This window comes from Leuciscus leuciscus (genome assembly GCF_965113295.1).
Source record: "Leuciscus leuciscus genome assembly, chromosome: 5".
Taxonomy (NCBI): domain Eukaryota; kingdom Metazoa; phylum Chordata; class Actinopteri; order Cypriniformes; family Leuciscidae; genus Leuciscus; species Leuciscus leuciscus.
Window position 1 is genome coordinate 32,819,345 of NC_138729.1, and position 27,706 is coordinate 32,847,050.

Below are 27,706 nucleotides of genomic sequence, written 5' to 3' on the forward strand. Positions count from 1 at the left end.
ATGGGTATGCAGCATTAAATCCAATTCCAACATGCCTGATGTTTACAGATGCTTTCTTTATTTAACAAATTAGTATTTGAAAGGCCTTTGAATAAAAGACCAGCAGGATAAGTCACCATCAGGATCACATTTTTGTTCCTTCAAACTAAAAGAGAACAAGATTTGTGCGCATTAAGCTAACAAGTGAAACCGCTATTACTCGTTTCATTACATCAACATATCTAAACAAATATGGCTTGGACATAATAACAGTCTATAGGTCAGTGCTTTTACATTGTGCGTTTAAAAGACTAGCTACAGTGCAAGAGTTGGAGAGCTTTGGTCTAAACTCATATGGAGGATTTAGAGCAGTGGTTCTCAACTGGTATTGTTTTGTTTCAAGACAGAGTTTACATTGGGCATCAAATGGTGACACTGAGATTTATTAAAATTACCATAATCTGTGTAGACCAAACAATATGTAAAATCAATTTCATTGCATAATGGAAGAAAAGAAATGCATTATTCTCTTCCACGTCAATATTTAACTGTGGAACGCATTTTCTTTAAGTGCATTTTAACACTGGCATTTGGTTTTATTTTCCTGCTGCCCGCAAATTCAGTCAGAACAGACCTGAAACCCCATTTGGTTGTGAAGAACCAGCTGAGAACCACTGATTTAGAGGATCAAGTGCACCTCCTAGTTGCGGGACACGGCGGTCTTCTCACCCTGTTCACCTTCCTGTTTCAGACGATAGTCTGCCAAAGCTGCTTTAATGGCATCCTCTGCCAGCACTGCAAAGCACAGAGAACCAGGTCAGTAACAGAACAGAAACATCTTGAACATACTATTAAGATTTGTATTACAAATATAAATGTTAACGGTTAATGTCAACCTGAGCACCAAATACAATGCTATAAAATATTGTACAAGCAGATGAATCAGAAATCTTACTTGAGCAGTGCAGTTTGACTGGTGGAAGGCGAAGCTCCTTAGCAATCTGAGTGTTTTTTATCTCGAGGGCCTCATCAACCTGTACAAATGAAGATCATTTTTAGGTTTGATAACACCATTTAGGACAAAAATGTTCAGTTTTAATCAAGCTTTGTTACAATACAGATTGGAAAAAAGGATAAACATTTAAGCCAAAGCAATAAGAACTGTAACTAGCAAATGGGACTATTTTTGCTTACGGATTTGCCTTTCACCCACTCAGTTGCCAAGGAACTGGAAGCAATAGCAGAGCCACAGCCAAAGGTTTTGAACTTGGCATCCACAATCTTCCCAGCCTCATTCACCTCAATCTAGGTGAGAGAAAAACAGTAAGATTAACACTTAAGATTAAATAATCACGGTGTGAAGGGTGGCATGAAATGAGTTTCCATCATTTCATAGTTTACATAGATAATTGGTTATTTGTTGAATATGTGAGTTTTATTGTATAACAGTTTTACATTTTGGATTGTTTGTTGATTGTTTTATAAATAATTCTTTAATGCAGATTCATCCTGTTTAAATCCTCAATCCAATCCGAGGCTTCAGCCATGTAATGGAGAATTAAGATCCTGCGAGATTCACCTACTTAAATAATGATAAATGACAGTCAATAACCCTACAGTAGTAAACATACCCAGTCACTGAAAAAAAAAAAAAAATTATTTAGGATGAACAAAGCAGTCATTCACAAGTTAAGCAAGAGAGGATTACCTGCAGTTTCATCACATCTCCACATGCAGGGGCGCCAACCAACCCTGTGCCCACATTTTTGGCATTTTTATCCAAAGATCCTACATTTCTTGGGTTCTCATAGTGGTCCACAACCTTTAAAACAAAAATACATTTAGGGGAGGGGCCAATTTAGTTATTATATAAAAGTCAGTATCATGTGTCAGTGCGTTATACAAGACAAATAAACGACCATACTGATCTCCAATGGCCCCCAATTGTTTTAACTAGTTAGTTTTGTACTCAGTTTGCCATCAAATTAAAAAGTTGTAATTTGTAAAATAAAAAAGTCTTAGTGATGATCTCAAAAGATGTTGTTACATAGAAGTCCTGGGCTCATTCAAAGAAACAAGTAAATCCTTTAATTATTCACATTATTATACAAATGTGATATGAAACAAGGACGCATTAAAACGAAACCATGCGAAACATGCTATGTCTTATTTTAGTGTGTTGATAGTACGGTGTCAATTACTGTCATTACCATCAAGGGACGTCACAACCTCACAGGAAGGAAGCCACTTGAACTACAACAAAGCAGAAAACTTTAGTAGTCGATTGACATGTCATGCTAGCTTACCTTTATGTGATACGCAGATTGCATCCTCAAATGTGGAGCTGAAAGCGTTTTGACAAATAGCGGAGACGCGCATTTCTTAACCAGCAGAGCCGCCATGATATCTATAATGACGCACTTGAGAACTCAAAAAGCGGATTTATACGCAGTTCAATCTCGTACTTTTCAACCATCGCGAGATATGAGACAAGTGGAGCCTGAATTTTATGCACACATTAGTTTTAAACCTTTATTATTTATATGCCTTTATATACCTTTATTATTATTATTGCATACCATTTATTGTTCTTATTCAACTTGAACAGTTTATACGTTTTTAATATAAATATGTAGACATTAAAGTTAAAAAATGTACTCTCATACAGTGAACAAAGATGACAAAGACCATATAAGAATTTTTATAAATCGAAACTGATAAACTCAAAAAAAAATTCTGTAGAGCCATATAGTATTTTTATTTATTTATTTATTTCATGCGAATGCCTTTGTTGAAACTTTGCAGCTTCTGTGGTGCATTTATTGTGTATATTAAATAATAGTATACATATTTATTTCATATTTATTAATAATAGTAGGACTTGTCGTAGTAGCAGTGTGTGCTATTGGTCTCTCTCTGTAAGTTACCAAATGACTTCAGTGCAACGCTTGTGACTGACAGCGCTGACAGCCAATCATTGAAAAGGGAGGCGGCGAGGATTTTTCAAACCTCAGGAAATGGGAAAGGCATAAGGCAATGCAACTTCCATAAAAAAAAACTACCGGTAATTCGAGAGCCGTCTAGCCTCTCAGCTGACAGTCAGCCACCTGTATCTTCTTCAGCACACAACAGCACAAAACTTTTTATTCCCTTTGAATGTCTTTTTTGTTTGAGCTCTCTCAGAATCACTTGGAAGTCTGGATATGGTTTCTAGTGTCATTCAATCAGGCGCCGCGTGAGCCAGAGCCAGAGCCAGCCAGCCGAGAGCTCGAGCGAAGAGTCGGTTAGTCCGAGCAGCATCAGTGTCTGTCTGCGTGTGCCGGACTCTCTTTCACAATGTCGGGCGTGACGCTACAGGTAAGAAACAAATGAGATATAACGTTAGTTCACACAGCCTTATTGATACGGTTACGTTTGAAAAACGGAGAAGTACTTTTTGCAGATCAAATAAGTCATAAAATAAAGGAGTCAGATCGTTAAGTTCGTTCAGACGCTAACTTGTGGGTGAGTCCCAATGTTTTTGAGTAATGCAACCGAATACCTCACAAGTCACCCACAAGCATTTTTTTTTTTAATTAATAGCGAAACTAGTGTAAAATAAAAATGTCTGATTTAGAAAACAATTAGATCTGCCTTATTCTATTATGTTGCTTTATGGTAATTTTTGGACAAGGTTATTACCAAACAATTAAATATCACGAAAGATTTTCAGGTTGAACGAGTTTGACAGGACTTGGCTTCCTCTTGTGTCCTTCACCAGAGGCTTAAATGTAACGTAACTAAAGTTATGTGTGAATGAAAAAAAAAAAAGTCACTTTTAAGTCTTTTGTGATTTAAAGTAGCTGAAATGGTTATTTTGTGACAGTGGTTAATGACAGCCTCTCTTTATTTTGAAGTGTGCTCTGCCTTTCCCCCCCAACTTTACTGCTGTTAGGAAAGTCCCGATGGATATATTAGACCAACTCTACTGGACAATTTGTTGAATACTTCTATTATTTAACTATTATGGGGACGAAATCATATATTGTCTATCTATGTAATTCGATTTTTGTTTCGGTCCTCTTCTTAATATAAGACAGTCAGAATGTGTGAAACACTGCCCTCTATGTGTGTCAAAGTGAGATGCCGTATGAATGGCTTGTTCAGATAATATGCATTACTATATGTAGAAAAATTTAGGATTCTTCCTTTCATTTAGCTCTTTCCAATTACTGCAGTTTGAAAATATGTAAGTGTCTGCGAGTATTTATGTGATATATGTGTTTGCCTTTATGGTGTAACAGCTTATATCAGTAAGTGACCTTATTTTCACCCTATCCAACCTTGCTCATAGTGAGTCTACTTTATCAATATATCAATAATATCACCTTCACACGTAAATAATGGATTATTTGGTTAGTATAGTAAAATTATATGTTTATTTAACCTTTTTAACAGCATCTCAGATGCTTGCCTTACTTGAGCTGATACGCAGATCTCAATATGTTTTTTATCAAAAAGGCTGCCATAAACAAGCAAGCATGTTGACTTTTTATATACTGCTTTTTTCTCAATGTCACTTGAACACCACAGAGCAGCTGTCTGCGGGGTCTGGCTGAAGGTGACCTCATGGACCCTGAGTTCCAGCAGCGTGTAGAGGATGCCATTGCCCTTCTCCGGCAGGAGATCCAGCGGGAACTGAAGATCAAAGAGGCGGCTGAGCGACTGCGACGGGCAGTGACCAACCGCAAGAATGCTGCCGATGTGGACGGTCAGCTTAGAGCCTCCAGCCGCAAACTCGAGCAGCTCCACTGGGAGCTCCAGGAGCTGAATGCACGTGCTATGGCCACACAGAAAGAGACTGTGACAGGTGAGAGCAGGAGGTTGTGATCAGCCTTTGACGTTATATAGTGAGTTTTGATAATTTATATTTTTTATATATTTATTTTAAATGTTGTAGATTGAACTGATCAGGTTCCACCCTATTTTTTCCCTATTCAGTCTTGTGAAATATTATTACAATTTGAAATAACTTTTCAAAGCCATTACTCCAGTCTCTTCAGTATCACCATATGCTGATTTGGTGTTCAAGAACATCCTTATTATCAATGTTGAAAACTATTGTGCTCCTTAATATTTTTGTAGAAACTGCGCTAAATTTTTTGCAAGGTTTTTGGATGAATAAACTTTTTTTTTTAAATAGAAATCGTTTGTAACATTATAAATGTCTTTACTGTAATGATCAATGCTGTTTTGATCAATTTAATGTGTCCTTGCTGAGTAAAAGTATTTATTTCTTATTTAAAAAAAAAAAAGTACTGGCCCCAAACTTTCGAATGGTATTGTAGACTTTTTTTTTTTATATATAAAAGTTGTGGACTTTTAGTTTTTACACCCCTTTGAACAAATTTGAATATCAGGAAAAAGGCTACCCGAATCGCATTTCTGTCTTTATAAAGTGCAGAACTTTTTGTCTTTGTCTCATTTGCTTTTCAATATATAATAAATCTATGAAAACTCTTGTTTTCTCAGATGATGCCACCTCTCCAGACCCTTGCCATTGGGAAGAGGTCACATCACCCTTGGGCGGCCGTGTCCGTACTTTGAAAAAACAGCTTACCATGGAGCTCAAAGTAAAACAAGGAGCTGAGAACATCATCCAGACTTACGCCAACAGTTCTGTCAAGGTGAGGATTTCCCCTCATGGCCCCTTTTTATCTCCTGTGCATCTTGGAGATGATTAACTCGCCTTCCACTCCTCTGTGTGTATTTAAATCAATTTGGGTTGCTCCCAAAATGCTATGAAATATGATAATATGCACACAAAGGAGGTCCCAAGTCCTCTGCCCCTGACCCCCATTCTTTATAACCCTTTTAGAGTGATAGTCTCATGACCTCTTGCTAGCTTTGAGTGTATTTGCCACTGTCAGTGCGTTTCTATCAGACAGGGCTTCAATAATGCTGCGGCGTCTGGCTGAGAACACTGTGTGCTGGCAGCTCTGTGATTTATGTCTGTGCTGGATTCAGACAGCTTGAGTACCGGGCCTTGATCTCATACACACACACACACACACACACTCAGACACTCACAGTCGCAAACATCCTCTCTTAGAGTCTGAAATGGAAGAGCTTGCTGGTACTGAATCGGTTTCTCCGGTCCTGGCGACAGCAGCAGCCCATGTGACTTTGTGCCGACCAATGCCGAAGCATTCGTGTTTGGGCCAGCCAGGCAGGGCACAGCAGGAGCAGCAGTTAGAGGTGGCTAACTCCTGTGGAAGGAGATCTGTAAACGGAGTGAGAGAGAGAGGCTGAAAGAAAAAATGTAAAAAGGGGAGGGAGGAGGAGGAGGAGTGGTGAGTGAGCGAGCGAGATGCAAGGACAGTAGAACAATAAGAAGAAAGAATGGTTGTGGCTTCTCGGATACTGATCCTTGATCTGCTATGTCTGAGGCTCAGTGTCTGCTATACAGGATAAACTGACATGAGCAGTTTTGAGGATGGAGAGAAAAACACATCTGGAGGGAACGTCTGATGGGGGTCAAAGAAGAGCAAGGGGATGTCAACCAGCCATCTGAAAGTTCACAAAACATGACAGATGACCTCTTGAGCTGCATTGAGAGGGGGAGAGCGCTATGGACGGTATGGTTTCGTTCTTCCTTTACCTCTTGAATGGGTCTTTTCTGCAGGTTTCAGAGAAGGTCACGTTTCATGTTGCAACATTGTTTACACTGGGGCTGTACGAGGCTGTTTTGGGCATCGCAATCAGTCAGTGTGTCTCTTTCGTTTGCATAATGTAGCTGCTGCATTTCAGGATATATAGCTCTGTTGCGCTATTATGACTCTAACGTCACGGCTCCTAAAGCTCTGGGGCAAAAAATTGCAGAGTCAGTGTTTGATCTTTGAGTATGTTTGGGTGTGGTGTACACCTGGTTGCTTCTCATGACGAGTAAGAGAAGAGTTTAATGAAGACAGCTGCACTTTTGGCCTGCTGTTCTACATGGGAATTTCTCATATTGGGGAAGCTCAGCTTAAAGCTGTAGTAAGTGTTGTTTTTTTTGTTTTGTTTTTTGTGCCTGCTAATAAAGTAATAATGTCATCAAATGGAACGGCAAAAATATGTCTGGTTTCTCAAACACTCCCCTTTTGTTTCTGTGTCAGGCTGGTTGGGATGGTCAAACAAACAGAACAAATTTTTGATAGCTCCACAGTGTTTACAGTGTTTTGGGACATATGAATGCTGTTGTGGCTGCATATTAGTACAGGGTTCCCACTGTCATGGAAAACACATTTCCTGGAAATATCAGGACATTTTCGGTCCTGTAAAAGTCATAAATTTCTGTAGTGAATACACAATTTACAGTTATATTCTGCTATAAAGTATTTAATTGTCTAGAAAGGGATAGATATTCATTGGCTATAATGTATCTTTGGAAACATTGGTGTTGTAATAATATTAGTAAATAATTAATTTAAATCTATTAAAAAAAATTAAATGATCATCATAATGATAATAAACTGGAAAATTAATCATGAAATTGAATTGGTCAAAATATGTGGGAAACATGATGTTTATCTGGATCTTGGATTTCTTCGTATTTCTTTCTTTGTTGTCCCTGACTATTTATGTTGTTGTTTTTTCTTTAATATTTGTTATAATGCAGTTGCAAGATTTACCTATTGATCTATCGTTTCTCTTGTCACTCCCCAGGATCGGAAGATGTTGTCCACTGCCCAGCAGATGCTGCAGGATAGCAAGACGAAAATCGAGCTGCTCCGCATGCAGATTGTCAAAGTCACCCAGGCCAGAGAAGGAGAGCGGGAGACCACACAGCCAGAGGGTAAACAAACATTTTCAATCAGTAAAGAATACATGTAGGAAATTATGATTATTATGGATTTTTCGAGCAAAATATGTCCTCATAGGACATTGCAACTTATACAGCCAAGATACAGCACTAAAATGGTTTACAGGATGAACAAAATCATAGTTTCTTGAAAAAAGTTATTCTTACAATGACATTGATCTTTAAACTTGCTAACCAAATTCTCAAATAATAATCAAAAAGGGAACAGGTTGCCAAGGTACAGTGTGTGTGTTGAGCCAAATCTCTCAAGCATTCAGACAGACATCACAGCCTTGATATCATCAGTACAGCAGCATCACCCATCTTAGATGCATTGCTTTGAAATAATTGGATATATTTTTCTCTATCTATTATAATATATTTTGAACTGAAGCTTAAATGTCAACTTTGCATTGGGGTAACCTTTCAGTATTGACTTTGGGTGTGGTTTACCAGATGTATTGGAAACCAGTGGCATGGCATGACACGACTAAATTCAATGTTTCCCTTTTTAATAGATGCTGTCTACACTGTTGATTATAAAGTGGGTGATATACTTTTGTCATGTTGTGAGACTTCTAGTGTTGATTTGGTGTGACTTGGTGCATAAAACACACCTAATTAGAATGTATTAACAATTTTTTTGCTCATGTTTTATATAGAAATGAATTGTTAATTTCACTGCACATTTTAAATTAAATACTTGGTTTTTGTGAATAAATTCACATCTAAGTATCTATTAAACAATAAACATTTATGATTTTGTGAAATGTTTGAAATTACTTTTGTCAGTGAATTGTAAAACAGTAATGCAAGTTGCTGAATGGTTATTCACTATTATTTCTTATGGAGATATACATATATATATATATATATATATATATATATATATGTATATGTATATGTATATGTAAAAAAAAAACACAAAAAAAACAATTGGGGGATTAAACTGCTGGTTTATACACTTGTTTTTGTGCAGGTCGCCCATCTGAAACTATTAGTCCGCTTGAGTTGCGGGTGGAGGAGCTCAGGCACCATCTGAAGATTGAAGCAGCTGTGGCAGAAGGTGCCAAAAATGTGGTCAAGCAGCTTGGAGTACGCAAAGTGCAGGACCGACGTGCTCTAGCAGAGGTAATTGTTTATATTGGACTTGATGTAAAGGCTTTAGAAACCAACATGCATGCATGACTCATTCTGAATGCGCTTACTGTCAGGGAACAACAGACGGTTCCACTGTTAAAGTGATGAGATTTCCCAAAAATGAAAATTCAGTCATTTACTCACCCTCATGTGGTTCTAAACCTGTATGACTTTCTTCTTCTGTGGAATATAAAAAGAAGATATTTTGTAGAATGTTGTGAACTAGAAACCCATTGGAGCTCAATGGTCTATTTCATTTGTGTCTTTGTTCTATTGTAGTTTGTTTTCCTATATGCTTTTAATTCGTTTCTTTGTTCTTTCTTTATCACTATTTACTAGTCTTCAGTAAGTTTGTTTTTTTTAACTTAGGCTAGTATCAGTTTTTTATATTAAAAAAAGTGGCAAGAATTTCGATGGTATCAAACATTTTGATATCATAACCTTATTTAAAGCAAAAATAACTATATTATGATATATATCGTTATCGTGACATAAAATGACTCGTATTGTGATGTAAGATTTTGGTCATATTGCCCACCCCTACACTGATTCTTATTAATGCTACTGAAGTTATTCAGTCAAGAGCAGTGAGTGGTTTTCCATTAATGACACAGACAGCAGCAGTACTGAAACAAATGAGTATCATAATATACTGACACGTAATTGAACTGTTTACATTCACTTAAGATATAAACGACTGTGTTTGTGTGTAACCTTGTGTGTATTTGTCAGTTTAAGCGCAATATGATTCGAAAGAGAACTTAGTTCCGTACTTGCGTTGTGTGACAGGCTTTCGGTGTGCATGCGCTTCAGGTGTAAGCGCTCAGAAAGCTATGTCAGAACATTCTGTGAATATAAAGTTTATCTGGTAAGGCTTTAAAATTCATGCAAATAATAAACTTTTGTGATAGCAAAGAACTGCAATTTCACATGGGCATAACCCTACTGCTGCGTATGTACATCATGTTGTACTGTATGTTGGGACAGGGGTGCCAGAACTGCATATGATAGAATGTGCACTAGCATGATACTACAATCTCTTTTCAAAGGCAGATTGTGCAGACATTTTAATCATTCACTGTGATTAATGTACACATCCCTAATTAATGTGCCCCTATTATGCCATTTTAAAGATTCCTAAACGGTAGATCAAGGATTCGGTATCTCTAAACTACTTTCCGAGAGCCAACTCTGCTCTGATTAGTCAGATTGGTCAGTTTGTTGTGATTGGTCTACCTCCGATAGCGTGGTTCGGAAAACGAAATGCCCATTACCATATCTGAATTTCAACTCCAAAGGCTTTCTCAGTGATACGAACAGTCACGATGGCGTCAGGTTTCAACTTGAGCCTGAATCCTCATCCTTTGGAAGTGCATGTAAAGTGTATTTGCTTTCGTAGCGCAGAAAACCGCGTGTTCTTAACATGTTGACAACACAAACAAGGTAATATCCAAAAAAGCATAACAGGGGCACTTTAAATAATGAGATGTATTGGCTAACATCCATGCATGTGAATTCGTAACAGTGATAAACCTGTAAGTGGTTTTTGGAAGTGTTTTGATTCACTCCTGAGAATTGAGCGTGTACCTGCAGTGTTGCTCAGCCATGCATGTTTGACCTTGAAGCAGCACACCCAGCACATGATTTGGCATTAAGACGGACATGACAGTCTACTGTGAGTGATAAAATGAGAAATCTGTGCTCTAACGCTGCTCAGAGATAACCTGCTGCTGAAATGGCCTCGCTAATCTTTTTTTAAATAATTTTTTTTACACTTTGCATTTTGAAGACAAGAAGCATTTACAATCACTCAGCTTGTATTAAAACAGGTTACAATCCTTCCCTGTCCAGTCATAACTAAGGATGCACTGATATGAAAATACGATACGATAAGTGATAATTCTTATAATGCAGATAAATCTAAATCCAAATTTTGATATAATCTGAGAGCCTAATTACAAAAACAAATGTCTCATGATTGAAAGATGTCCTAAGAACTTTAACATAAATCAAATATATACAGTAAAGTAGCCTAGTTTGAACCAGTTTTAATTTTATACTCCTATGGCCAACTTTGTTTATCAAAAAATAAAAAAGTATTGCCTCACAAATGAATAAAATCATGCCAAAATAATGCAAACATGTATATTACTTGTGTATAAAGAATCCAAATGCACGTGCCATGGTTAAATAAAATGGAATAGTCTATGCACAAACAATAATTAAATCATTTCAATTAAACCTTATTGTTGATAAAAATAATAATATGATAAAAATAAAAGTTCTAGTTGTTATTAATAATGCATCAGTTTTTTTATTTTGGAAAAAGAAACTTCGCTGCGTGCGCTGAAGCTGAATGAACACCAGGAAACTTAAGTGCTTTGTTAGAGGGTTAATTAACTCAACGAAACGCATCCTATATGAGATTAATCAGATATTTATGCAAAACAAACGTAACATTAGTATATATTACATAGTCAGAATGTGAAACTCCTGTTGTGGATGCGCTGTAAAACGACAACTAAATCCAAAGAATTCACAGCATTTTATTACAATAGTGTTCTCATTATAATGTTATGTATTATGTAATATGAAAGTCCCATTCATAATTATTAATGTCATGCATTGCTGTTTGAGCTGCATGCACATGATGCTTAAGCTAAAGATGATCAACGGTAAACTGAAGCACTTAGAGAACTGGTATTAACATTAAGTGGCATGGCATCTTAGGCACAGATGCCATTGGCATGTGCCACTAAAACTTGTGACGTGTGGATGAATTGCGTCATGTGCCACTGACATTGTTGCAAAGCATGTCGCCTCATGTTGTGGCTCCTCCAGTAACCTAGTGAGTCGTGACACATGCCACTGTCTGCAGGAGAATTATGTAAATGGTGTAACATACACACTTAACAGCATAACGACGTTTAACTAATAATACGTTGCATTCAAACACAGGGTTTTATATTCCGGATTTAATTTTTACAACAACCATTAAGCTTCTCCATATATTTAATATCTGCCTTGTAGCCCATTGTTTGTATTTATATTTATTATTATTAGTTTCTTTTTGATAACTTATACTATGTATTTAAATACATATTGTAAATACACAGTTGTTTTGATAACTCAACACATTTTTTCCTATTTGCATAGGATTGACAGATGATCTATGTCATTTGGAATTATAAATGTATTTATTTTTCAGCCTCAACTAAAAAAGTGAATTGTTCTAATTAAAGTGCTACCAACCAGCAGGGGTATCTGCCATCACAAATTGACACTTACCAATCAAGTATTTCATACCAGTATAATTGTAAACTAGTGTTAGAGAAAATTATAAAGTGACACCTACCAATCCGAAATGCATTATGAAAACTGGCACCAACCATTCAAAAGTGTGATGTACCTTGACACTGGCTCTTCACAATGCAATAATGTAGGTAATGTAGATACTATATTAAACTGGATGTCTATTATAATGTGCCTACATCAAGTCAAATACTTTAACAAAACATTCTGGGATCTCAAGAAAGAATGCATGTTCACACCATAAAAAAATCTTTTTATTTCTTATTACATAATATTCCGACCATTACGACGAAATATTAAAACCATATGAGAACCACATATTAAACCATATGAGATACGCATCTGAAGTGAAATAATCCATTATTTATTGGCTTTAATATATCGGCCTGAATTTCTTATTGGGAAGATAACGATTACATAACATTTTCTTTAAAAAAGCCAGTTTTACTTCCTGATATAGGAAATATAATATATACTCTATTACTGTCAGTGGCCTTGTTTCACTCTACTGTCATTCATAAATGTAGCTCACATCTGTTATCTCTGAGCCCCTTTTGTATTTTTGAGCATGTCTTTCTGTGTCCAGGCTCAGGCCCGTTTGCAGGAGTCCTCTCAGAAATTGGACCTTTTACGTTTGTCTCTGGAGCAGCGGCTTGGAGACCTTCCACATGACCATCCCAAACGAGCTGCCATTAAAGAGGAGCTGACAGTGGGGTCCTCGCCTGTCGTTGGGTTGCATAGAGATCGCCTGCGCTCTTCGTCTTCAGCGTCCTCTTCACTCTTCAAACCATCAAGCCTGACAGGTATTGACACAGTTGAAAGTTAGCAGGAAGGTTATGGTGTTAAGATGTCAAGATAAATATAGTTGTGATGCCACGATATGTAAATTAGTGAAAAGTGTCTTTACTTTTAGAGACTGGAGGCCCTGTTGTACTGCTTTCTGTACCATCAAGAGCATATTAAAGGGTTAGTTCACCCAAAAATGAAACTTCTGTCATTAAGTACTCATATAAAGTCGTTATTTTTGCTGGTTTTTTGCACACAACAAGTATTCTCGTCGCTTCATAAAATTAAGTTTGCACCACATGGACTATTTTAACGATGTCTTTTCTACCTTTCTGGGCCTTGAAGTTGCAATGATGTTGCTGCCTATGGCTGGTTCAGAAAGCTCTCAGATTTCATAAAAAATATCTTTATTTGTGTTCTGAAGATGAACGGAGGTCTTACAGTTTTGAAATGACATGAGGGTGAGTAATTAATGACAAATAAAATTTTTGGGTGATTTTTGGCTAACCCAAATTAGTTGACTTGACTAACCCAGTGTCAAGGTCCATCACACTTTTGAATGTTTAACCTTTAACCAACTGCATCACAGTGTGGCATAGCAACTGCTCTGTCTTTGGCCAGAAGGCCCTCCTGATGAATAGTTATCACTGGTGTACAGCTACCCTCCATTTAAGATGTTACATTTTGACACTGTCTGTGAATGGTGAGAAGGATCGCCAAGGACCCCTCTGACCTCATCCATGCATTGCTCACTGCTCTCCTCCTCGGAAAGTGCTATAGGACATTTGAAAAGGGGAAAAAAGCTGACAGAAGAGCTTGACAAGGTGTTTTGTAAAGAAATTAATGTTTTTATTCAGTAAGGATGTATTAAATGACAGTAACGACATTTATAATGTTAAAAATAACTGCGAATAATTGCTGTTCTTTTTCATTTCTATTCAGCAAAGAATCTTGAGTATGTATGTGTGTGTGTGTATATATATATATATATATATATATATATATATATATATGCACAACTTCTTTATATTTTTCAAAAAAATATTAAGAAGCACAGTTTTCAACATTGATTATAAGAAATGTTACTTGAGCGCCAAATCAGCATATTAAAATCATTTCTGAAGGACCATGTGACACTGAAGACTGGAGTAATGATGCTGAAAATTCAGCTGTCATTACAGGAATAAATTGCATTTTAAAATATATTATAGTAGAAAACAGTCATTCAAAATGATAATATTTCACAATATTGCTGTTACTGTATTATTAATAAAAAAAGTGAGCCTTGGTGTGCATGAGAGACTTGTTTAACTGTACTGGTCACTTTGCTCGGTCTGATATGGTTCTTATCCGACCTCTTATTACCCACTTACGCATAATTATATTTGCCATAGGACTTGTATTTTATTCATATTTGCACTTTTGATTGGTATACTTGTACAAAGTACAAGTATAGATGCAATGAAAGTTGAATGTATACTAATCTTTGTTTTTGTGCAGGTTTTTTATTTATTTATGTGTCATGTATACGTATGGCTGCTGTATTGTGTAAAACCTGCATGCATGTGTTTTCAGGGCGACTGGAGGTCAGGCTGATGGGTTGTCAGGAACTGCTGGAGTCAGTTCCAGGCCGTTGTCGGGTAAGCAACATGTCCTCTGCCCCTGGAAGTCCCTCTGAGTCCAAATCACTAAGGATGAGAACTGGTCTCTCCACCCGCAGCACCAACGGCAAGACCACCAAGACGGACGAGCTCTCATGTGAGTCTCTCAGGGGTTGCAGAGTGGAATATAATGGATTTCACTGTAAACTCTGTCTCGCTGTGGGAGTGACAGAAGGAATCTGTATTTTCCTACCTTATCCACTGTGTTTAAAATGGTTCAAATAAACAGACTGAATGGAATTTAAAAGACATTTTTTTCACTTAGTCATTAGAATTCAAATTACTTCATTTTTTATCTGACTTTTTAAATGATGTATTTTTTTTTCTTGTTTCTTTAATTGTTTTCTTTCTTTTTATGTGTTTTCTCTCAGCTGAGATCAGTGCTGTATTGAAGGTGGATAACAAGATAGTTGGTCGCACACATTGGCGGCCGCTGAGTAAGGAGGCTTGGAATCAGAGCTTTAGCATTGAACTCGAACGGGTCAGTGCCAACAAATTCTACTGCATATTTCATAGACATGTCTAGTAAATAAATAAGAGTTTTGAATTCAGATAAGGAGCTCACCCTTAATGGATATCACAATCTCAAACTCCTGGTCTGAGTGCTTTTACAGCTTGCAATTTATAACTGTCAGTCATCCAAGGCAACACTTGCCACATCTGTTTTATTGAAAGTGCCTGGGATGGCATTGGCTGAAGGCTTTTCCTCACCTTCATTAACGCAGCTTTTCTCCCAGAGTGCAATCAGCTGCCTCCAGAGTAATCCAAACTAATCCCGCAACATTACTGTAATCTTTTGCTCACCCCTTGGACACAAACACTCAGCCTGAATACTGGCCAAGTCAGCCTGCAGCTCTCTCCAAGCTGATTCAGCTGTTCTGGCGGAAAATGAGAACTTATTTCATTATTTCTGGATTACTGTTGCAGTTTTTCTCTTTCAAAGGCTGTGCTTCACATCTGTTTGATGAATGGGGAAGCTTGCTGTACCTGTCTTTTGAGGTTTTGATTGTTTTAGAAGAACATAACTTAGTGTCTGACTTCTCATCATGCACATTTTGATGATTCTCTGTGGGGGAACAGCTCAAAATGCTTTTTTTAATAGTACAATACTTAAAGGGATAGTGTACCCAAAAATGAAAATTCTGTCATTTACTCATACTCAAGTTGTTCCAAACCTGTATGACTGAACACAAAATAACATATTTTGAAGAATATGGGTAACCAAACAGTTGATGGGTCTCATTGACTTCCATAGTCCATCAACTGTTTGGTTACTGACATTTTTCAAAATATCTTTATGTTCAGCAGAAGAAAGAAATTTATACAGGTTTGGAACAACTTGAGGGTGAGTAAATGATGACATAATTTGTGGGTGAACTATCCCTTTAAAAGGCTTGTTTCAGTTTTAATCAATTGTAATTTTGCCATGTCAGTGAACATACACTACCAATACCATTCAAAAGTTTGGGGGTCTGTGAGAATTTATTTATTTTTCATTCTTTTATTCAGCAAGTATTTATTGAATTGATCTACAGAGAACTACAACTACAGTTGATATCTGAGTGTGTGTGTTTTTTCTTTTTCTTCTGCGTCTCATGTGACCTTTGACCCCTGTAGTCTCGGGAGCTGGAGATTGCGGTGTACTGGCGAGACTGGAGGTCCCTGTGTGCCGTGAAGTTCCTGCGTTTAGAAGACTTCCTAGACAACCAGCGACACAGCATGTGTCTTTATCTAGAGCCACAGGGCACACTGTTCACAGAGGTGAGAGAACCTCGCAACACCTTCATCCTAATGCCAAATCATGCTAAAACACGGAGCCGAGTCTGGTACAGTTTAGAGCTTAATGCATTAAACTAATGCATATAGTCAGCTGTTTATTGTGCGGTTTGGTTTCAGGTGAGATTCATTAACCCTGTCATTGAGCGGCATCCTAAACTACAACGACAGAAACGGATTTTCCCAAAAGAAAAAGGTGTGCTTGACCTCACATTTCCTCCAGTATTGTCCTCATAAGTGATTGTCATAATCTCTCTCATAAGCACTTGAATGCTTTCAAAACTATAAAGAGTGACATTATGGAGCTATTAACATGACATGTAGAGGCAGTGCTTGAAGTTCAGCGATTAAGATTGATGTTTCAGAGGAATGCGTCATTTGTATTCTAAATAGCTGATTTAATGCTTTTCTCAGGGAAAAATTTCCTGCGGGCAGCGCAAATGAATATGAACTTTGCCACTTGGGGGCGTCTAATGATGAGCGTGCTGCCCCCCTGCAACAGCACCATCACCGCCCTGAGCCCTCCACTGCCCGGCTCTGAACCCATGTCCCCTCCATCTCTGTTCACGCCCCCTTCCTCTGGGTGAGACTTGCGCAGGTGTCCCTGGGGTTTTGGTCGAGTCAGATTTGTTTGAGGAAAATATGTCCATTAATCAGTGTAGAAAGTGATTCTCTTTCTGCGTTGTGGCTGTTTATCACAGAGACTCAGCAGTTGTTAAACTGAACTTCAGCGAGGAGCTTCCCACCAAGCCCCCGCGCCTCCTCTTGGCAAAGAACCCTACAACTGACGAATCACTTTCTGGGGTACGTCTTGTGGACAAAGACTTGCTTTTAATTTGTAGTTCTGTATTGCTCTTGTCAAGTTAAAGTTGTAATTGTGTTTTGGGACGTGTTTCCCAGACTTCTACCAGAGTGAATTCCTGTGAGGATCGGCAAGTTCTCAAAGGCAGACCTGTATCCCAGCCTACACAGTAAGTCAATATTTTATTTATTAATGCTATTATTATTGCTCATATCTAAGATTAAGGAAGATTTTGGAAGATCCCTATCCTTAAGTCTTAAATTTCAACATGTAACCACTCTCCCATTATTGTCTCTTTCTCTTTCCCCAATTGCTCACTGTATGTTGTATATATTCTGTTTCTCAGGAGGAAAGAGGGGATGCAGATGGAGGACTTCAACTGCATTTCTGTTTTAGGAAGAGGGCACTTTGGAAAGGTAAAACTGCAGATGTCCTTCTGTACTGTAATCAGATGATTCTGGGGGGTGGCATTGACGCGATATCTTATTGTCTTTCATTGAAGGTTCTGCTGGCTGAGTTCAAGAGAACTGGGAAACTATATGCCATCAAAGCTCTGAAGAAAGGGGACGTTGTGACCCGGGATGAAGTGGACAGGTGAGGTTCTGTATCCCTGTGTCGGGAATGTCTTCCTGTGCAAATAGCACCATGAATTGGATATGGTAATTTGTAGTGTTTTGAGATTTATTGTTCGAAGTTCTATACAAATAAATTTACATTTTTATTTTAAGTAGTATTTTATATTAGGTAATATTTTGTTCAAATAAAATAAATCAAAAGGAAATGAAGCCTAAAAATATTATTTATTTATTTAATACAATGACAATAATTCTGGAAACTTCTTTAAGAGATTACCTTTTTTTTATACTGTATAAATGGGTCTGTATACATGAAAATGTATAGCTGCCTCTTATATTTTTAGGAAGGGGATGCTTGTAAGGGTATCATTATTTTGTAAGTTCTTGAATTTAAATGTTTTAAAGCTCTGATTTAGTGGACACCTTAGCTGTATTCGGCTTGTATTATATTGTGAATTCATTTTATTCCTTTTTTAGTTTAATGTGTGAAAAGAGGATTTTTGAGACCATCAATGTGTCCCGTCATCCTTTCTTGGTCAACCTATATGGGTGTTTCCAGACACCTGACCATGTGTGCTTTGTGATGGAATATTCACCTGGAGGAGACCTGATGACCCACATCCACAGTAACATCTTCTCTGAACGGCAGGCTAGGTAAACACACACATACATATGTTGGGTTTCCATGTTTTATGGGGACTTTCCTTACACATAATGATTTTTATGCTGCACAAACTATATTCTATCCCTTAACCCTACCCCTAATCTCAGCCCTCACTCAACGTTCTGCATTTTTACATTTTTATAAAAACATAATTTAGTATGTTTAGATTCTGCTATCACTTATCTTTGTGGGGACATTTGGTTACCCCCCTCCTCCCCAACACACACCCACAGTGTGTTTTATTACAGAGCATTTTACATAAGTGCCACACTTGTTAACATGTTCTCGGAGTCAGGCGCACACACTGAATATTTTTAGCATTGTTATTTTTAGCATTGACACGTTCATCTGTCTGTGACTGTAAACTGAGGGTTTTTCTGGCAGGTTTTATTCTGCATGTGTATTACTGGGCCTGGAGTTTCTGCACCAAAACCGTATTGTCTATAGGTAACTACACTATTACTTCTATTATTCGACAACTATTACTAAATTCCCATATTATATGCATATATGAAATAATAATGCATGTATGATTTCTCTCTTTTCTTTTTGTAGGGACCTAAAGCTGGACAATCTGTTAATGGATTCTGATGGCTTTGTGAGAATTGCAGATTTTGGCCTTTGCAAAGAAGGTATATTTAAACAATACCATTTGTCCTGTGGAAATTTTGTTCATCTCAAATTACTGTTTGAGCAGAGTCACCAAATTATTGCCTCCAATTAGGTATGGGACATGGCGATCGTACGTCAACCTTTTGTGGAACCCCAGAGTTCCTGGCCCCGGAGGTTTTGACGGACAGCACTTACACCCGCGCAGTGGACTGGTGGGGGTTGGGTGTGCTCATCTATGAGATGCTAGTGGGAGAGGTCAGTCCTGGTCCTCAGACTCACAATACAGCATCACTAACTCTTGGCCATGTTGTTTATGTATAAGTAAACATTTTATTTTGAATTAATGAAATGTATTCAGCAAGGGTACACTAAATTGATCTAAAGTGAAAGTAAAGACATTTTAGAATGTTACCAAACATTTCTATTTCAAAGAAATTCTGTTCCTTTGAACTACTTTTCATCAATACATCCTAAAAAATGTATTACAGTTTTCCCCCATAATATTATGTTTTCAACATTGATAATAATAAGAAATGTTTCTTGAGCATCAAAGCAGCAAATTTGAATGATTTCAGAAGGATCTTGTGACGCTGAAGAGACTGGAGCAATGATGCTGAAAATTCCTCTTTGCGTCACAGGAATAAATTACATTGAAAAAAAATTGCTAATAATTAAATTGTGATAATATTTCACAATATTACGGTTTTGATTTCTGATCAAATAATAAATGCAGCCTTGGTGGAAAGAGACTCATTTCAAAAACATTTAAAAAAAAAACAGTTTATACTTGTATCCTTTCTATTCCAGTCTCCATTCCCCGGTGATGATGAGGAAGAAGTGTTTGACAGCATAGTGAACGATGAAGTGCGCTACCCCAGGTTTTTATCCCCTGAGTCGGTCTCTGTGGTCCAAAAGGTAACCGCTCATCCCTCTCATAGAAGAACTGAAATTGAAATTCAGTCTCTGACTCTGTATCTTTTCATTGCAGTTGTTGCAGAAGAACCCTGAAAAACGGCTGGGAGCAGGAGACCAAGATGCCAATGAAGTGAAGAAACACAGGTTTTTCCAGGTGACAGTCACTAATAGTTTTGACTACCTTAGAGAAGCTTCTTTTTAAACGTTCTCTTTAAAAGGCCCGTTCCTCTCCACAGGGCATAGACTGGGAAGCCCTGTTGGCCAAAAGAGCCAAACCTCCTTTCCTGCCGTCAATTAAAGCACCAGCAGACGTCAGTAACTTTGACGAGGAGTTCACGCGCCTGAAGCCAGTCCTGACCCCTCCGCAGACTCCGTTCTTCCTCACCGCCGAGCAGCAGGAGTTCTTTGCAGACTTTGACTTCTCTGCTTTGCACTGACTTCCACTCGATTACACTCCGAAGGGGTTGACATATCAAATCTCTGCTTTCTTTTCTCTCTGTCTTGTTTATCCAATTATTCTCTCCCTTGAGTTATGCAGTCGAATCAAGTGAAGCTGGCCCCGTGTCACCCTTTAAAAGCTGCTGTGTGCTTTTTCTGTGAAACTGGCTGCAAATGTGTGCTTAAACTCCAAAGACAGTCCAGACTGGACTTTAAAACCAAGAGGAAACCATGTGATCACCCCCAACCAAAACTTCGGCTACCACTGTGAGTAAGCTCAGACCTGCTCCGACCATCCCTGATATTTATACATGCAGTTATAAACGTATATTAATGTTATTTTCGGGATGTTATACTGTTTATCGTGTGCAGATGTTTATTTTTAGTCTGCTGTTAAAATAAAGAGAAGTCTTCCTGTTACAATGAACTATGATGCCAAAATATACTTGCACTGTTTCTGAACAGATAATAATTGTCCGAACGCTGTCCCGTTTTTAAAGATTTCTGATGTAGTGCTGATCCGAGCGATACATCTTAAGCTCCTTAAGTTCCAGGCTCTAACTATGGGACTGTGTGCTCAGTGTTAGATCATGCAAATTCTTCCACGCTCCGTCTATGTGATGTATGTTCATGTTAAACCCTCACATTTTGATCTCTGGTTGTCCCTAATCTGGATTTGATTTAGGATTGGTGCCCCAGATAAATGTTGCTTGTTGATTTTAGACCAGTTCTCAACTTTCCAAACCCAGTACTTCCAGACGTCTTGTGACTTTTTGGCTTTAAACAGATTTTTGTCTCCTCTGGACAAATGTAGGACTGTTGAATTAGACTAGGCATATTCTACTCGATGTCTTAGCATGATACGGTTAACACATTCACTCACTAAGCTGATATTTAAACAGTCCAACTGTTTTGCTCTCTGCACCACGTATGATAGAAGCTGATTACGTTGTTCCTTATTTAACATGTTTGTCTAAATTTTACTTTTCTACATCAGGCCACCATTGCATCATTGTCAATGTGGTTTACTACTGATAGGTTACACTGTGAACAAAATGACACTAATGAAGGATAATAAAATATCTAAGTAAATGTAATTGAACGGGATGAATGTATTTTCTGAAATAAAATACAATGTGATCATGTTGTTCAGTTTATTGAATATTGACATTTCAAAATATTACAGAGGAACAAAAAATTGCATAACTTTGATCAAAACGGCACAAATCATTCATGAACTCTCAGCATTATATTAATGTTAAAAACACGCGAGTGCAAAGTAATGTTTTAAAGAAACTGAAATCAAGTAAAAGAAAAAACAATTATTGCTTTTTATGCCTCTATATTATGCAGAGAAATTTTGAACTAATGTTTGTTGAAGAAAACAATTCATTATACTGCATTTATCAACCAAACATATTATTGGACCGGAATCTAACAGTCAAAGGAGTGTCACGTTCACTTACATATTCCTCTCTTTAAGCTGCTGACGTGTAATAAGAAATACCCTGTTTATATAAAAATAAAGTTTTTCAGAAAAAAAAAAAATCTGTAACGTTGAACTGTACTGCACTGATTATGTTTGTATTCTAAATTTGTCTTCTAATATGTTTTCATGTTTTATGTATAGATTGTCAAGATAAACCAGTACAATTAATATGATAAAATCACATTACAAGCATATTGAAATTTCACCACTGATAAATAAAGTGCTATAGGAAATTATTTCATATGAACTTATTACCCTGTCTAAAAATGTATCTTAAACGGGGTCAATTCCCCCCTCCCCCTCCAAAAAAAAAACATGTAAAAATATGTATATACAATATACAACTGACTATATTTCACAAGTTCAATAATTGCACAAAAATCATTGCTGATGTAAGAATACAACATTTGCTGCAGCTATAAAATAAGCTGGCAGACTGTCTAGTTAAGTTACTTTTGTCCAATAGCTTGTTAGTACCATGAAATATATTATTTGAGCAGAGCCAAGATAATAATAAGCATATAAAATTGTAATCTAATCTCATATTGCATTAATAGGAAACCACAATACAGCTCCAAAATGCTGTTGTGATTTTGTGCTTTTTGTTCTGCGTTTGCTAATAAAATGTGCAAAGACAGCACTGAACCGTCAAAGTAATATCTGGGCAAAGTATTCACAAAACACTTTTATAGAAATGGTCTTCATTCCAACCTATTTGATAACAAGAAGTTCATGCATTTAAGAAAGAATCACTTTCAAAATGGAATGGGTCATTCACAAGGAAGAAGTAGATTAGATGTAGTAGCAGATGCAGTTTGGAGCAATTCCCACCAAAACATCAACTTCCATTTAATGGGTTATTTGTCACGGCAGTCATGACTCTCAGGGAATTAAATGGGGTCGTTGCCTTGCTTGAAATACACATGCTCCCAAACCACTGGTTCCCAAACGCAGAAGAAGCCCCAGAGATTGCGCAGGGTTCCGCGGTCAAAAGGGTTTTCGTCTACTCCGCAGTGCTTGAGGTAAGAGATTCGGTGTCGAGACATGAACTCCCATGTGGTGGTATTTAGGGACACCAGGTACAGGTGAGAGCCCAGGAGGAGAAGCACGGTCAGTGATAGGACCGCCACCACCGCTGCTGCTCCCAAGAGCACACCGTTGGTCCTCAACCACAGCTGCCAGGTGGGAGCGTGACTGAAGCCGGACCTGTACAAGATTTAAAGGGGTCCTATTATGCTTTTTTACATTTTCAACTTTCTTTAGTGTGTAATGTTGCTGTTTGAGTATAAAAAACGTCTGTGAAGTTACAAAGCACAAAGCACTCTAAAGGGAGTAAGAACTGTTTCTGAACTCGCTGAAAACCCATGATTGTAGTCTTTAGTTTTCTTCCAGAAACGTACACGTCATAATATTACTCATTTAAATAATTCCTGCCCAAGGCATACACAAAAATAAAAGGAAGGCATGTCCCGATTGAGTTGCGTTAGTAAGCGTGACAATTCCTAACAAATGTTTGAAGCGGTTGACTAATCACAAAACACTGGTCCAGCTGACCAACCAGAGCACATTCAGCTTTTTGGAAGGAGGGGCTTGATGGTGAATGGAACTAAACAGTGTTACTGAAAGATTAGGAGAAGAGGTGCTGCAATAATGTAAAATATGTGATAAATAATGGGTTTTTTTTAGGAAACTTTAAGAAGGAAAACCTATTCTAGTTTCCTACTCTTACTCTTTTCTGGATGCTTTAATTTTGATGAAATGGTTTGAGAACACCTTTTAGATTTGAAAAGGTATGGAAACTAATACATTATTTAGGACTATTGTCCATTAGCAGTTCTGGACATCCCATGCATGATATATAAAGCTAATTCACACCGCACCGACAGACGCCGACCAATGCAGACAATCACCAGATTACAGTACGCCACTTCTCAGACATTTTACGACCAGACAAACTCCAACAGGGCAGGGGTAACACACTGAACCGACAAAAGCCAATGAAGTGTCTGTTGCTGTTGGTCTGCGTCTGTCGGCGCAGTGTGAATTGGCCTCAGGTATTACTCACCAGGCCATGTACAGTCCCCACAGTAAGACAACAAGCTGGACAGCCAGATAAAGCACAAACCAGCGGTGGTTTCTCTCCCCAACGCAGTTCTCTATCCAGGGGCAGTGGTGATCGTAGCGCCGCACACAGTGCTGACACGTCTGACAGTGTTTGGATCTCATGGGTTGCTATGTCAAAGTGTGCATTCATTTTTAGAATGGATACATTGTTATAAATGAACAAAGATGTTTTTCCTATGCATGAATACATAAGGTTATTATAATAAACCAAAAAGAAAATGACAAAAACGTAATTTAAATAACATTTTCATGGCTCTGAAACAAAACAGAATAAAAAATTATCGTAAATAATCTTTAGTTTGTGTTGCAGCTTGTCCTTAAACTTTTGAATTAATATTATAAAAAGCTCTTTATTTATGTATATAGTACATGTTTAATAAGTGACAGCGCACCTGTACCAGGCAGTGTCCACAGCGCCGCAGCCGTATGGACTTGGTAGTCTGTGGAATCATATCCTGCGTTTCTTCTGCAATACCAAGTGTGAACTGAAATACAGTCAAATGGTGCATTTTTATTGCTGAAAAAATCTGATGACTGTGTAGAGGAGGTAAACTTCACTCTGAAGACTGGTAAACTTTATGAGGCCTTTATTTCTATTCAGGGTTTCCTAAACTGGGGTTTGTAAACGCCTGAGGATTCAAAACAGAAATGCAGAGGGCTTGTGAATAGATGCAGCTAATAAATCTCATTTTAAAAAGAAGAAATATTTTATTTGTTTACCTGAATGTCATGTGATCATTAAAGGTACAATATGTAATAATTTTGTATCAAAATATCCAAAAACCACTTGTGTTATATTTCTATCAATTGTGTACTTATATTATCCCAAATGTTTCCAAGAATTTGTAAATTCAGAGAAATTCACAATTTTAAATAGTGCCCGTCCCTTGTCACTTGTCGCCTGTCAGTGACGTAATATCCGCATTATGCCTGGTTTCCGCTTGTACTGCCATAGTAACCATGGCGACACACGAGGACAACTGCGTAATGTTTAGTGGCACGCTGTTGTTGTTTCGTTCAAACATTATGGATCATGGCAAGCAGACTTTGGGACAAAGGGAGAACTAAAACGAGGATCAATATCGGCGTGGCGTTTTCGAGATGCCAAGAGCTTCGCGTCAAACTTCGACTTCACAGAGATGCCGCTTTTGCATGTACTTTATTAGACAGGTGAGCAAATGTACATAAAACAAATAAATGTTATATGGCTCAACATGATGAAATGTTAGAATATGATCAGTATTATTCTAATGTTGATGTAGCTTACTGTTAGTCTCATACAGCCAACAAACTAACACATAGAATAACATTCTAACTTTCAACACACTCAAATGTTGTTTAGTAGGATAGTGTAACGTTAGACCAAGTGAAACAATGCTATATTACCTCACAAGTGTAATTCATCAAATAAACTGACCTGTGTGTGTAGTAATGCAGCACTTGCGGGTACGTTAGTTCGGTAGAATTAAATGTCCTTATTCCTTTATATATCCGTGGGACTCGCGTATGGCGCTGATATCTGTCTCTCATTAGCAACCCTGCTTCATACCACAGTCGTTTTAAAAAACATGAATGTTTTCACTCCTCCATAAACATTATTAGATCCATCAGCATGACGACAAGTCCCATCATTCCACTTATCACTGCGTCATCAATCTACGCCTTTGTTATTGTAAGAGGTTAGCGACGAAAATAATTACATATTGTAGCTTTAACAGACATATTATTAAATTATAATAATATTAACATAAAATTGCAGGGGGGTACTTCAAGTAAATATTTCAGGTCGCAGGAGTTTGGGAGTTTGAGAATCCCTATATTAACTGACCTGCAAGTCACAGTCATCAGACAAGACAAAACCAGGATCCATGAGAGAAACCGCAAAGTACAGCAACACGGACACCAGGACCAGCAGCACAAAGAGAACCGGCAGTGTGAGCTCTCCCGTCTCCTCCTGTTTGCGCAGGTCTGTGTGGAAGAGTAGAATAGAGCATAACTGAACTTAATAGAGTGGAAAGGAGTACAGTAGTGAACTAGAATACAACATAGTGGAGTAGGACAGAGCGAATGAAATTACAGAATAGAGCATAATAGAGAGAAACAGAGTAGAATTGTGCAAAACTGTGGAATCCCATTTACGCCACATAAAATCAACACAAAATTGGCACACAAAGTTGAAATTATGACATACCAAAGGCTGGAACACTATGCATCATACTCTTGCCAACTTTGTAAATAGTTGCAGAGAAAAAATGACTGAAGATCACACACTTGCAGACTTTCAAGTCATTCCAAATCCAAACACAACAGACATGTGCTTTATTGCTTAAATATGCATTTGTTTGTGCCCATCATACACTAGGTGATGTTCAGCTAAATCTGTTAACTCTGATATCTCAAAATCTGCAGGCTATAGCTTTTATTTTCAGCTATTAGCAAAAGTTGTATAATGTATACCAGCCATTAGTAATTCATGAGATAAAAAGTTTAAATTATGAGCTAAGTTATTATTATGACAAAAGTCTAATTTTTATGTAGTGATTATATTCTAAGTGTGACTTAATCTTATAATTATGACTTAGTGTAACTTTTTATCTCATAATTACAATTTAGTATCTCATCATTTTGATCTACCTCATAATTACAACTTAGTTCCGACATCTTAATCACATCATGAGTATCACATTATTTTGAGACTTTTACCTCATGAGTTTTCGTCTCATAATTTTGACTTTTATATCACAATAAATTAGTATTTGATAATTTTGACTTTTTGTCATAGCAGAAAATATAATGTAACAGAGTGTGCTAGAGTATAATAGTTAGGGATCATGTAACATTAAACGTAGATCCTTAAACACTCAGTGATTCAGATACCGATGTGCAGTAGCATTATGTACATTATACAGCTGCTGTAGGCATACAATAACACGTGACGTCTATAGATGAGGCGGATACACTCACAGTACATTCAGCATCTATTAAGAGCACTTACCTGTGTCGTGGAGGAAAAGAATCAACGTTATAACCCATGTCAAAATGACATGAGCGGTCCTCACCAGGAATCCTGACCCGAACACATTTTTGAACATCCTAGCATACTTCTATATACACCTAAGCATGCATCTGCTGTGTGCTCGTACTGAAGTCCATCTTATTCTCAGACTCACAGACCTCTATAGGCAGCTAGCTGTGTTAGCCAGCTCATAAGAAACCCAGTTACATTCCAGCTGTCAAGTGAGCTCCTACGCTAAATTCCAGAACAAGAACCATTTGAACCAGAATATTTCACCCTAGCATGGGGTCTGTATGCTGAACATCTAACGCTGCTGGCTATAGCTCTGTAATGCAACAGTAGCGCGGTACTTCATTTAGATACTGTGTTTCTCTCGCTCTAATAAGCTTGTTGATGCCGTTCCGTTCCGCTGCTTAGACGTGAATCGGGTAGATGTCACGTTTCCTATTGGTCAGCTGTGGTCATGTGACGTCTCGGCTTGAAACTGGGATGCAAAGGCAAAGCCGAGGGAAAAGAAAACACATTCTCTTAACTGTAAGTTGGAGAAGTGTTATTTTATTGCTGTTGTAAAGTTGTATCAAACGAAAGGCATTAC

General features: G+C 37.6%; 3 protein-coding genes across 4 annotated transcripts; 1 reads left to right on the top strand and 2 right to left on the bottom strand.

The window, feature by feature from the left end:
* Positions 1-36: 36 nt before the first annotated feature.
* On the bottom strand, positions 37-2,438 carry iscub (iron-sulfur cluster assembly enzyme b). The gene is made up of 5 exons (XM_082170683.1): positions 2,286-2,438; positions 1,688-1,801; positions 1,174-1,284; positions 935-1,013; positions 37-774 (listed from the first exon to the last, which is right to left on the bottom strand). Exons 1-5 carry the CDS (start codon positions 2,379-2,381, stop codon positions 680-682), a joined length of 495 nt encoding a protein of 164 aa, XP_082026809.1. The 5' UTR covers positions 2,382-2,438; the 3' UTR covers positions 37-679.
* A 546-nt stretch (positions 2,439-2,984) lies between these two features.
* On the top strand, positions 2,985-21,625 carry pkn3 (protein kinase N3). Of its 2 annotated transcripts, XM_082170645.1 has the most exons (22): positions 2,985-3,336; positions 4,552-4,828; positions 5,491-5,645; positions 7,666-7,795; positions 8,781-8,932; positions 12,840-13,056; positions 14,615-14,797; positions 15,072-15,181; positions 16,318-16,461; positions 16,597-16,672; positions 16,891-17,059; positions 17,178-17,280; positions 17,377-17,447; positions 17,625-17,694; positions 17,781-17,872; positions 18,331-18,507; positions 18,902-18,964; positions 19,073-19,149; positions 19,242-19,384; positions 19,937-20,044; positions 20,118-20,198; positions 20,281-21,625. In XM_082170645.1, the coding sequence occupies exons 1-22, from the start codon at positions 3,316-3,318 to the stop codon at positions 20,479-20,481; spliced, it is 2,820 nt and encodes a 939-aa protein (XP_082026771.1). In that variant the 5' UTR covers positions 2,985-3,315; the 3' UTR covers positions 20,482-21,625. The 2 variants fall into 2 exon arrangements, with proteins under 2 accessions (XP_082026771.1, XP_082026772.1); XM_082170646.1 differs by lacking the exons at positions 2,985-3,336; positions 4,552-4,828; positions 5,491-5,645 and adding an exon at positions 5,680-6,596.
* On the bottom strand, positions 21,623-27,530 carry zdhhc12b (zDHHC palmitoyltransferase 12b). Its single transcript, XM_082170679.1, has 5 exons — positions 27,091-27,530; positions 25,924-26,063; positions 24,488-24,580; positions 24,037-24,203; positions 21,623-23,177 (listed from the first exon to the last, which is right to left on the bottom strand). The coding sequence occupies exons 1-5, from the start codon at positions 27,185-27,187 to the stop codon at positions 22,862-22,864; spliced, it is 813 nt and encodes a 270-aa protein (XP_082026805.1). The 5' UTR covers positions 27,188-27,530; the 3' UTR covers positions 21,623-22,861.
* Between the last annotated feature and the right edge of the window lie 176 nt (positions 27,531-27,706).